General features: G+C 39.6%; 1 protein-coding gene and 1 long non-coding RNA gene across 2 annotated transcripts in view; both read left to right on the top strand.

Moving 5' to 3' along the window:
- The first annotated feature begins 5797 nt into the window (after window positions 1-5797).
- Window positions 5798-8531, top strand: LOC133439542 (uncharacterized). The gene is made up of 4 exons (XR_009782166.1): window positions 5798-5886; window positions 5983-6045; window positions 8324-8348; window positions 8490-8531. It is a non-coding gene; the product is annotated as an uncharacterized LOC133439542 (long non-coding RNA).
- A 150-nt stretch (window positions 8532-8681) lies between these two features.
- LOC133439545 (uncharacterized) overlaps window positions 8682-12500 on the top strand; it is a 7761-nt gene continuing 3942 nt past the window's right edge. The window contains exons 1-7 of the mRNA XM_061717491.1: window positions 8682-8960; window positions 9098-9191; window positions 9616-9683; window positions 9823-10326; window positions 10459-10521; window positions 10718-10846; window positions 11300-11808. Of these exons, the coding sequence (XP_061573475.1) occupies window positions 8682-8960; window positions 9098-9191; window positions 9616-9683; window positions 9823-10326; window positions 10459-10521; window positions 10718-10846; window positions 11300-11808 (1646 nt within the window). The remainder of the gene's footprint in view (window positions 8961-9097; window positions 9192-9615; window positions 9684-9822; window positions 10327-10458; window positions 10522-10717; window positions 10847-11299; window positions 11809-12500) is intronic.

Below are 12500 nucleotides of genomic sequence, written 5' to 3'. Positions count from 1 at the left end.
CTTAGATAATTATTTTGATATTTATTTATTTATATATATATATATATATATATAAATATATATATATATATATATATATATATATATATATATATATATATATATATATGGGCTCAAATTAATGCCATAAGTATTTTGTATCTGTAAATAAACTTTGTACTTGTGGAAATATTTTGTGCGTGTGCAAAAAATATTTGTACTTGCAAAAAATATTTGTACTTACATAGTAAATGGACTTATTTTCATAAAGCGCCTTTCTACAAAGAAATTTACGTTTTACGTCTCATTTATTCATTCACACACGCACTAATATACTTGGGAAACAGTTAGGCACCAAATATAATACATTTAATTTTCTCAGATGGCAAAAATAAGAACTTTATTGATCCCACATAGGAGTAATTCATGTTATATCAGCTATAGAGAACAAGGTAGTGCCGAAAAACAATATATATCCCCCCTCACAAAAATAAGAAAAATACAGAAACATATTCTCTCATTAACAAAGCATATTTTACATCTTTACACATTACATTACATTTTATGTTATTGTTATTTTATTGTCTGAAAAATGGTTCAAATATGTTATTTTGTTATTTGAATTCTTTTTTATTCGTTTTGTGGATAAAAAAATATGTCTCTATTTTTGGGAAGGGGGATATATATTGTTTTTCGGCACTACCTTGTTCTCTATAGCTGATATAACATGAATTACTCCTGTGTTGGGATAAATAAAGTTCTTATTTTTGCCGTCTGAGAAAATTAAATATATTATATTTGGTGCCTAACTGTTTCCCAAGTATATTAGTGCGTGTGTGAATGAATAAATGAGACGTAAAACGTAAATTTCTTTGTAGAAAGGTGCTTTATGAAAATAAGTCCATTTACTTGTATTAGTTTACAGAGCAGTCTTGCCACATCCAATATGGCGGCGACGTCAGTAGGCGATGCAATGATCTGATTGGCTCTCCAGAAACCCTTTGAAACCCGTGCCAAAGATCGCTGATTGGCTATTAGTTTTTGCACGTCAAAACACTGCCAAAACTCGTAGTTGTAAAAAAAAGTTTGTAGCTTTGTAAAAAAAGTTTGTAGCTTTGTAAAAAAAAGTTTGTAGCTTTGTAAAAAAAGTTTGTAGCTTTGTAAAGTTTGTAGCTTTTGTAAAAAAAATTTGTAGCTTTGTAAAAAGTTTGTAGCTTTTGTAAAAAAAAGTTTGTAGCTTTGTATCTACAAGTACAAATTTTTTTTGCAAGTGCAAATATTTTTTGCAGGTACAAATATTTTTTGCACACGCACAAAATATTTCTACAAGTACAAATATTTTTTTCACACGCACAAAATATTTCTACAAGTACAAATATTTTTTGCAAGTACAAATATTTTTTGCACACGCACAAAATATTTCTACAAGTACAAAGTTTATTTACAGATACAAAATACTTATGCCATTAATTTGAGCCCATATATATATATATATATATATATATATATATATATATATATATATATATATATATATATATATATATATATATATATATATATATATATATAATCAATTAAATCTTGTAGAGAATTCTAGAAGTTTCTACTGCCCAGCTCGATCTGCATTCCTATTGGATAGATTCATGTCATATGACGTGAATCTATAAGTAACTCTTCGGAGCTGAGATCGTTCCTGTCGTTTCAGACGCCCCGACCTGATTAGACACACCTGCTGTGGCTGACATCGAGATCGGACTTTTACTCGGAATTAAGACCCCTGCTTCCACAAGTGCATTATTTTAGACTCCCTTGGATCATATCTGCCTCCCCAGCTTATACGTGGACTGGTTTCAGAGGTAGGACACGTTTATTACCGAGTGTTTGTGAAGGTAACAGGAGCTAATGCTAATTCTATTGTCTATACCACGGCCCCCTGTAACACGGTCCAGGAAGATAAAAACTCGAAATTATGAGATATAAAATCGAAGATATGAGATATAAAGTCGAAATTATGAGATATAAAATCGAAGATATGAGATATAAAGTCGAAATTATGAGATATAAAATCGAAGATATGAGATATAAAGTCGAAATTATGAGATATAAAATCGAAAATATAATAATAAATGTTTTATTACCGAGTGTTTGTGAAGGTAACAGGAGCTAAGGCTAAATTCTATTGTCTATATATTTAAATATATTCAATTTATATTCTATTAAACTATGCCCGGCTCTGCAGCCGAAGATCAAAGACTCAGAGCCGACATGAAAGGAGTTGTAGCTTTAACTGCTCTATAGTATAGCTATAACCGGCCGTTATGCATTGCTAAAATATTAATATTTAATTTATATTATATATATTAAAACGATGCCACGCTATTAAAGCATATATAAATTATAGAAAATTCAGGGGCCTGTAAAAAAAAAAAACGGAGTTCAAATAAATCCCAGTGCTTGCTGATGCAATGAAAAAGGAGTACATTGCTATTACTGTAAATTGTTTGTGTTTATTGCTAAATTATCAGTAATGCAGTTAATATAGCCCTGGAAAAAAAAATAAAAATAAAGAATACATAATACAAATTAAATAAAACCCTTGGAGCTTGAAGCTGCACTGCAGAACTGGAGGGAACAAGTGCATACAGTCTATATATATATATATATATATATATTAGGGATGCAACGGTTCTCGGTATAAAACCGAACCGTTCGGTTCGCCCTCCACGGTTCAATACGCCCATGTGTGCCGCGGATTTTCGGTTTTGCCATTAATTTTGCATTAATGCTTTACAATCCGCGTGTTTGTTTGTCTGTCAGCTGCTGCAGAAAAGCGCTCCGCGAGTCACTGCTGTAGCTCCGCCCACTCCCCGCTCACACAGAGCAGACACGGAGCGGGGGAGTTGAGAGAAAAAAGTTCGAAGAAGCGCCGGCTTCATTCAAATCTCCGGTGGCATCATTTCGGTTTTGCTGTTGATTACAACGACGATGGAGTGAAAACAGTTAACAGAGCTTTTACTGTCTGTAATCATTGCTGAGACCGGCTCGTGGAAGATCAGAGTCTCCGCCTGGTGAGTGAAACGTTACACTGAGCAGGCGGAGACGGCTCTGATCGGGCCGGTTTATTTACTGAAGGAAAAAAACAGCTTTACAGTCATAAACAAAGGCAGACTCCAACTCTAACGTCTCGGGCAAAACTCCCCAATAATTAAATTAAAACACCTGAAAAAAACCCGAGGTTCAGCCCTCCCTCCCTCTGCCACCACCGGCTCCTTCATGACATCACGTGCATTACTGTGACCGGCAGAGAGACGAGAGAATTCAGGCTGATCTCCCCACTTTGTAACTCTCCCATATCAGGATCAAGCTACAATATTTTGTAATATTGTAATAATTATAAGTATAATAATTTACAATATTTTCGCGGAGGGAAACCGTCCTCTGCTCGCGTCGGACGGTTCACGCCCATATATTTGTGATAATGTACCTCGTCGGGCAATATCCCTTACGTATTTAGTAGTGTAAAATGTACTTACTGTACTGAGTTGTCAAGATTAAGAGGCTGTTGACTATAAAGAATTATAGTAATTTACATTTTGAAAAGTGATGAGAGAAATAAACAGATAATTTCGGAAAAAAAGCTCTCTCATGCACATAAAGGCTGATTTATGGTTCTGCGTTACACCAACGCAGAGCCTACGGCGTAGGGTACGCGGCGGCGCGCACCCCTACGCCGTAGGCTCTGCGTCGATTTAACCCAGAACCATAATTTAGGTTTAACTTAAACCGAAACCGAACCGAAACCGTGGCCTAAAAACCGAAACCGAAACCGAACCGTGGGCTACCTGAACCGTTGCACCCCTAATATATATATATATATATACCTCCTCCTCATCTTCCTCCTCCTCATCTTCCTCTTCTTCCTCTTTTTCCTCTTCTTCCTCCTCCTCCTCATCTTCCTCTTCTTCTTCTTCCTCCTCATCTTCCTCTTCTTCCTCCTCCTCATCTTCCTCTTCTTCGTCCTCGTCCTCTTCTTCCTCCTCCTCCTCTTCTTCCTCCTCTTCCTCTTCCTTTTTAATGCATACAGAGCAGGATTCCCAGTCCTGCTGGGAACAGGCTCATGAGATATATATATATATATATATATATATATATATATATATATATATATATATATATATATATATATATATATATATATATATATATATATATATATCTCTATATCTCTATATCTCCATCCCTCCCTCCCTCCATCCATCCAGCCCTGGAAAAAAATAAAGAATACATAATACAAATTAAATAAAACCCTTGGAGCTTGAAGCTGCACTGCAGAACTGGAGGGAACAAAGTGCATACAGTCTACATATATCTACTGTATGTATAGCTGCACATCTTCAGTTTTTTCTATTCCACCATGGATCACACTTTGGGAAGCCTTCTTTATATTTTAGCGTTATTTCTGCGTAGATAAGAGTGAGTTTGATGCTCCTTAACCAGGTTGGTCCTGGATCAACATCAACCATCATCGTTGGTCCCGGTGAAGCTGCAGTCTGGCTGCCGTGAGCAGCACTGACTCACCGGGTCCCAGCGGATTTAATCACCATGTTTACACTGTGTGTTGTGATTAATAAGCACGGTTTTTAATTATTTCGCGTTGGATCAATGTAGCAAATAATGTTGTTTGGACCATCAAACCCCTCAACCATCAGATACGTGTTTCACATGAGCAGTTCAGGTAAAAATGGCATTTAAATCAGCAAAAATGTCATTTTGCTGGATGAAATATATTGATTCCTGATAAAAATAAGTTTGTTAGTGACAGCTCTGCTCCTGTACGCATGTGAATGAGTGTACGTTTGTGTGAACATGAAAGTACAATCTGCATTGAGGCTTCTCGCTTCAGGAATCCCGGTCTGTGATTGGACGCTGCCTCGGCGTCGCTGCTCATTTGCATAAAGTTCCGATTTTTCAACTTCAAATTGACGCTCTGCTCCGGCTGCTCCGCCCGCCTCTCCACACGCGTCTTTATAGGAAATGAATGGCAGCCGGAGCTGCCTATGTGACGCTTTCAGTGTGAATCCAGGACTCTTGATGAAACACGGCATAGAGCATAAAAGCATAAAATTAAAAATCTCTTACCTTTTGAAAACAAGTTGTGATGTGATATAATGTGTTGTGTGATTTTTACTGAAATGTGTTGTTGTGAGTGTGTTCTGATTTGGTGTTGTGTGATGTGTTGTTGTGATGTCTTTTCTCTTTTCCGTAATTTCATATAAACCACAGTCTAAAATAATTGTTTCCTTCTTTTTGGCAGTTTCCATCTTCTGAAACCAAGACCGCCCACACACACACCAGCTACACAAACAGAGCACACAACCTAAATACTAAGCCCTATACTGAAATACATCCATTCTCTCTTACACACACACACACACACACACACACACACACACACACACACACACACACACATTTTTTGCATTGTTTATCGTTCTAGTTGATATTGTGTTTGTTCAAATTTCACACTTTTACACTGCATTGTTTGCCTGTGAAATAACCGTGTTTTGGAGTGTTTTTTTCTGAAGTGTTTACAGGTTGCTGACGAGATGCCGCAGAAGGGAAAGCGTTCGAGGGCGCAGAAGCAGCGCTGGAGCAAGCCGGACGAGGTACAAGCAAAGTACAGAATAGATAGCTTTAAAGCTACACACAATAGACTACAAAGCATTAAAGTAGACGTGAGGAAAGTGAGTGCTTCTTCTGTCAAGTGACTGCAATGTGTCACTTATTGACTGCATTTCATTGGTTTTGTGTTTTGAGGCGACCCAGCCGGAGACGTCACCGCCAGCCCAGCCGTTCGGGACCCAGAGGGATGGAGCCAGCCCCTCCCAGTCTCCTGCCCAGAAGGTATAGTGTTCACTCTATGCTTTTTATCAAGTAATAATGAAATACACTGTGTAATTCAAAGTCTTCAGTTTTAGTAACTTTAGTTCTGTGTTTCAGATGAAGAAGCTGTGGACCCCTCTGCCGATCTCACCCTCCTTCTCCCCTTACCAGGCTGGAAGGGTAAGTTTTTATTTCTTCTACAACTGAACACACACACACACACACACACACAGGGTATTTGCAGTACAGTGCTGCACTCTACACGATGCTTCACAGAGCCGGATTAAATAAATGGACTACACTAGGCAGACTGTGATTTTTGGGCCCCCCTCCACCGATGTTATTTATGAATTGAAATCTTAAACTTACCAAAGTTACTAATAAAAGTTAATTCACATTTAACGTAGCATAGTCATAGGCAAGTTGGTTATTTGTATTCCAAAATAAGTCATGTGTTGTATATTAAACAGTCTATCAGACTATTTTTAAATTTGTATTATTTATACGTTATTACAATTAATTATATTAAATGACCAATAGGTGTCAGCATTGCTATGTAAACAGAGCAAGTGAGATAAATGTTGTAGTCTATTGCATTTTGCAGAAAATCTTATTTAAATGTGTTGAGTTAAATTCAATAGTTAAATAAGAGGTCAAATATACAAAGACCAATAAAATTTGAAGTAAGACAAAGTGTGCTGTAGTGGTAAAGATGTTTATGTTCAACAAAAACTTTGTTGAAAAATGAGCAATTATTACATTTTTTTTTTCACTTTTCTTTTCTAATTTGCTCAGACAGCCAAGGAAAACAAGCCTGAATTGGGTGAATACAAATTGTAGTCCCTTCACCTGTAGCCCATATTCACACCTGTGATTAAGTACAGGAACAAGAAGACAAACATGAACCCTTCACATTTATCAAGACCATTTAGAAACTGTCCAACAATAAATCAGACCTTGCAGCCTGATAGCTTAATTGTCCCGCTTAGTCCTCCCATCGGATTTAACTGAGTGGCGTTAATGTGACGTAACGTTAGAGTAAACAACGTCATTTTTAATTAGTTAATACATATTGATATATTAACACTGAAATACAAAATACATTGTAGATAGGACATATATTTTCATTACTTACTATGTTTATTTTATTTTATTGGCCCCCCTGCCAATGAGGCCTTAGGCACATGCCTAGTTTGCCTTTGCGTTAATCCGGCTCTGCTTCAGTGTAGGGCTGAAACGATTCTTCGAATAATTCGATTACAAAAAATGATCGAGGAATTTCCTCTGCCTCGAGGAATCGTTTAATTTATTTATTTATTTTTTTCGTTTAATTTCACCAGCTCAAAGCCTCGTATTACGCCCGGACCAAATTTAATGCGACACAACCCGCTGACGCTGCGCCCAAAATAGATGTGCCTACATGCCTGTGCCTACATCCATGCGCTGCGCACGTTAAAGGGGGGAGAAAGAGGCGGCGGATATGTTTGGTTTTAGTAACATCATGCTCAGGCAGTCTGCAATGGCCCAGACGGGAGTTCAGTGCTTAACTTTTATTTTTAATCCACGCTATATTCTTCTGGTCCGTTCCCCTATGTTCCCCCTCTAAAGCCAAAATTATTGTTCCGCGTTAAATCGACGCAGAGTCTACGCCGCTCTCCGGCGAGGGCGGAGAGCGCCGGTCCGGCTGGCGGTGCTGCGCTGCCGTGCAGGCTCTCCACGGCTACGCCGTAGCCTACGGCATAGGGTACGCAGCGACGCGCACCATTCTGCGTTGTTGTAACACGGAACCATAAATCAGCCTTTACCCGGAATATAAACCTCTGTTCCCGCTACAGTTTTAACAAAAAGAAAAGGCAGAAAATGTCAGAAAAATAAAAACGTAATAAAGCTAACTGGGTAGTTTTCATTTTATTTTATCTCTGTAGTCATTGATGGATAAAACAAGCAGCACTGGTGCTCCAATACAACAGGAATCATAATTTTATTTTGAACACTGCCAAAACTCTAACTTAAAACTTAACTACAACTTAAAATTTGCTTGACACAAATGAAAGTTCAATTGAAACACGTGGGAAAAACATCTAACCTTTTAAGTTATGTCTATCAGGTGTAATGGCATTTTTAGGTTAGAAATAAGAACATTTCTTGGTAAAATCCTTAGTTTTTTGAGTGAAGGCTGTGAATTTGGTCAACTGGTGTAAGTTTAGGGTTTTTAAATGCACAGCCATGAACCTACTGTATTATATAATTTAGTCTTGATGTCAATTAACATCTAACATCTTATGTATATTTATAATTGCTCTTTAACTAAAGAAATATATGTTTTATCCGATTACTCGATTAATCGATGGAATTTTCAGTAGAATACTCGATTACTAAAATATTCGATAGCTGCAGCCCTAGTTCAGTGTACTACAAGTGTGAGTAGTGATGTAATACTTTTCCGTCCCACCACCAGGTGTCCCCCTCTGACTTCCGCCCAGGTATGTAGCCCACTGTTTGTTTTCATTACACGGAAATTGTATATTCTTGTTTAATTGTAAACAGATTTTCCCTGGGGTTTTTAAAGGTTTTATGATGTAAAGGTATTGTTTGACAGTTTTTGTGTTTGTGCTTGCTCCTAGGCCACGGTACGGGTCACCGCCATCGGGTGCTGAAGTGGGACAAGTCCCCCTTCACTCCCCATTTCCGGAAGTTGGTTGTCCCAGAGGAGTCACCTGACAAGAAGGTATAATACTCTTAGATTCCATTGAGTAAAATCAGATTTTTGTAGTTGGGGGATATTTGCACGTTGATTAAAAAAAATATGTCTTCTCATGCAGTTCGTCTTGCTTGTTGGTGACTCCCACCTTCGGCCCATCGCGGACGGGTTGGTGGGACTGCCAGACCGACGTCTGTCCTGTGGCGTCCTGTCTGTCCCTGGGGCGTCGGCACTTGAGTTGCGTACTGAGGTGCTGAATGCTGTACTGCCTCGCTCACCCGCGGCAGTCTGCATATTGGCACCCAGTAACGACTTGAGCGCCAGCGGGACCGTCAATCAGGCAGGGGTCGCGTTTGGTAAGCTCCTGCTGACTGCCTGTTCTACCTGGCCCAACGTAAGTATTCTTATATTGTTATTATCTTGATAACATGTCTGATGATATACTTGATTGTATGCATATAACTTCAATTTTGATGCAATTTTTGAGGGAGAGAATGTAATTACTGAGAAAGAACATCTTTTTCACTCTAGGTGTGTGTTTTGGACTTCCCTCGCCGTCTCACCGTAGAGCTGGACCTCCAGGAGCTTCTGAGCCAGGAATACCACCGTGTGGCTGCACGTATGGGTATGTAAACAAAAAGTACAGTGACATGTATAGCAGTGTTTCTTGATATTTAAGTGGCAATGCCACTTAAATGTTTCATAAAATTAGAATATTGTGTATAAAGTCCTTTATTTTCTGTAATGCAAAAATGTCATACATTCTGGATTAATAACAAATCAACTGAAATATTGCAAGCCTTTTATTAGTTTAATATTGCTGATCATGGCTTACAGCTTAAGAAAACTCAAATATCCTATCTCCAAAATAATTAGAATATTCTGGGAATCTTAATCTTAAACTGTAAGCCATAATCAGCAATATTAAAATAGTAAAAGGCTTGCAATATTTCAGTTGTTTTATAATTAATCCAGAATGTATGACATTTTTGTTTTTTCTAATTGCATTACAGAAGTCATTATGTTTTTGTTTGTCTTTTGTATTTCAGGTGTCAGGTACGTCTCTGCCACCCACTACTTTCCGCTGACACAACTGGACCTGTGGTGTTCTGACGGTGTAAGTACATGACACTCTACAATCTAAGACATGTTAAAAAAATGTGGTGTGCATATCTTTGGTAGATGATAGGGAAAGTTCAGGTACAGGTTTACTGAAAATTTCTGTCTGCTAAATAACTTTTGATCATGTTTGTCAGGTCCATCTCAGCAAGGAGGGCGGGATGGAGAGGCTTGCGGAGTTGCTGTGGTGGACCCTCCACCACCAGCTGGAGCCCACAGTCCCGAGGGTCCAGACGCCTCCGAGGATGTCGCCTCCTGCCAGACGTGTCGTCCCGAGGGCCCAGACTTCTCCCAGGACGTCGCCTCCTGCCAGACGTGTCGTCCCGAGGGCCCAGACTTCTCCCAGGACGTCGCCTCCTGTCAGACGTGTCGTCCCGAGGACCCAGACTTCTCCCAGGACGTCGCCTCCTGCCAAACGTGTCTCACCAAAACGGGTTGTGAAGGACGTGGTCACCGCGCCACGTCCATCCAGCCCTTTGGAGCAGACACGTGTTCTGTCTTCACAGGTGGACGTGGGGGTGGATTCGATCCCGCTAAATCCTGTGTGGTTTAGTCCGGCGATCCTGGATGTGATGGAGAATGCCGTTCCGGCCCACCTTCCCAGCGCTGTGGAGAGCGCAGCTCGTCCGGACGGCAGGAAGGTAATGTTGATGCAGATTTTATTTTTTCATTGAGGCCTCTTTTAAAAAGTGTCTCCCTCTTCCTTTTTATTGTACAAAAGGAGCTAAGTCGCAAATATGGTGTGAAAAAAGTCTGCACGGTTTTTGTTCCAGCAGAAGTCGACCGTGGAGCGCCGAGACAGAGGACCCTCCAAGAGGACCCGGGAGAAGCAGCAGGTTTGTCATATTATGTCTGATTATTGGAGTAATACTTATTTGGATTTGTTTGTTGAGTATTTTGAGTAGACACACCATAGACAAAAACATTGTATTGTTATATTTAGTGACTAATTGTAATACAGTATTAAATTACATGGTTTCATTTTGTCAATGCAGTTCACACAGTTATTTATTTATTTATTTATTGTTTTAGGTGGAGGCACCAGCCGTGGAGGTGTCCTCCAAGCCAGCGCCTTGCAGTCCTAGGAGAGTGGTGGTGGAGCCTGGTGCGTCTGACCCTGCCCAGCCCCAGGAGTCCACCTTCCAGGAACGTCCCAGCCAGGTAAATTACATCTTTTAACTACTGCACCTCTGTCTGTACTCACTCTCTCACACACAAACACACACAGTTTCTGACCCAGGGTTCTTAACCACTGGACTCAGTAGTTTTAGTTTTAATACTGGTGTATTATTATACTTAGTGTATTTTGCTACCAATATTTATGTACCTTTTTAATTAAGCAGTATTTGACATGCAGGACTTTTAATTGTAATGGAGCAATTTTACATTATTGTATTGGTACTTTCACTTAAGTAAAGAATGTGAATACTTTGTCCACCCATTGCTGGTTACATATGTTGGAGGCATGTAAGGTATGTTAAAGAATATAAGATTAACGATGATAATGAAACGAATTATGATTAATGATGAGATTGATAATGATTGATCCGTCACTCATAAAAGAAAAATGTTACATCATGATAAAAATGACAACATTCCTTAAAATTATTTCAGGATCCTGCCGTTGGTCCGAGCCATCGCACTCAATCCGTGAGGGCGTCGCATTCTCAGAAGGACGGGAGGTATGGAACCTTTTCTCGCAATCACCAGTGTACCTGCATGGCTCTGACCTTTCTCGCCTACCACCAGGAGGGGGTGGATTTTGACATGGTCTCACTTGATAGAGTGCTTGAACAGGGGAATGCACTCTATGTAGGTATCAAAGAACAGTTGAAGGCGGACAAAAGGTTCAAAAGCAACCACTTGACCATAGAGGAGATGCCGAAACAGGTTTTCACCGATTCGGATACCTACAATGTTCAGTTGGACATGTCGGACTTGAGGGTTGGTTTCTTGAAGGCTGTAGACGGCAGCCCTCGAAGCAGGAGAGGACTGTGCCTTCGTGAACAGCTGAAGAGCCTCTCTGAAGGTGTCAACCTTGCTTTTCTCATTGTCATGCCTGAGTGCATTGCAGTGTTCCGTGACCGGTCCGGACGCTACGGGTTTTTTGATTCCCACTCAAGGTCTCCCAAAGGTTTTCCTCATCATAATGGAAAAGCAATTATGCTGACCTTCTCTAAATTGAGTCACATGGTTAAACATTTGCTTGTGCTTTTTAAAAACCGTGGCCCTTATGGCAGCTATGAGTTCATGCCTGTTTCCTTTACAAGTGACCACACACTCAGTGAGATGCCTGGACAGTCAGAGGATGTGACCATCAAAAATCCATCAACGGCTGTACCAGAAGCACAATTGTTAGAGGAAGCCAATATCCCACAGACAACTAACTTCAGACAACCAAAGAATCAGGACTTGAGTCAGCGCGTCAACATAACACGTCCCACGACAGAGAAGGTTTTTTCGAAAATCCCAACACAGATGCGAAGGAAGGCTATGCGTAGATCGAGTGAGTGCAAAAAGCAACATGTACCACCTGTAAACAATGGTACAAGCACAACTAATAGAGCGCGGTATGAGAAAGAGAAATATGTCAGCAGTTTGAAATTTAGGCTGACAAAACTGCAGGCGATTAAAACCAAATACGCAAAAGACCGTTATCATCGAAAACAAAAGAAGAAGTACATCAAAAGAAGTTGGATGGATCTGGATAGTCGGAGCAAACAGAAAACCTTCATGAAAAAGTACCAGAAGGAGAGATACACCACTGATCCTCATTTTAAAATCAAAAAGAAAAACTACGTGAGCGAGAGGTATA

This window comes from Cololabis saira, unplaced genomic scaffold (assembly GCF_033807715.1).
Source record: "Cololabis saira isolate AMF1-May2022 unplaced genomic scaffold, fColSai1.1 scf179, whole genome shotgun sequence".
In the NCBI taxonomy this organism is placed as follows: Eukaryota; Metazoa; Chordata; class Actinopteri; order Beloniformes; family Belonidae; genus Cololabis; species Cololabis saira.
Note: the sequence above shows the minus strand (reverse complement) of the source record. Positions and strands in the feature narration are given on the sequence as shown.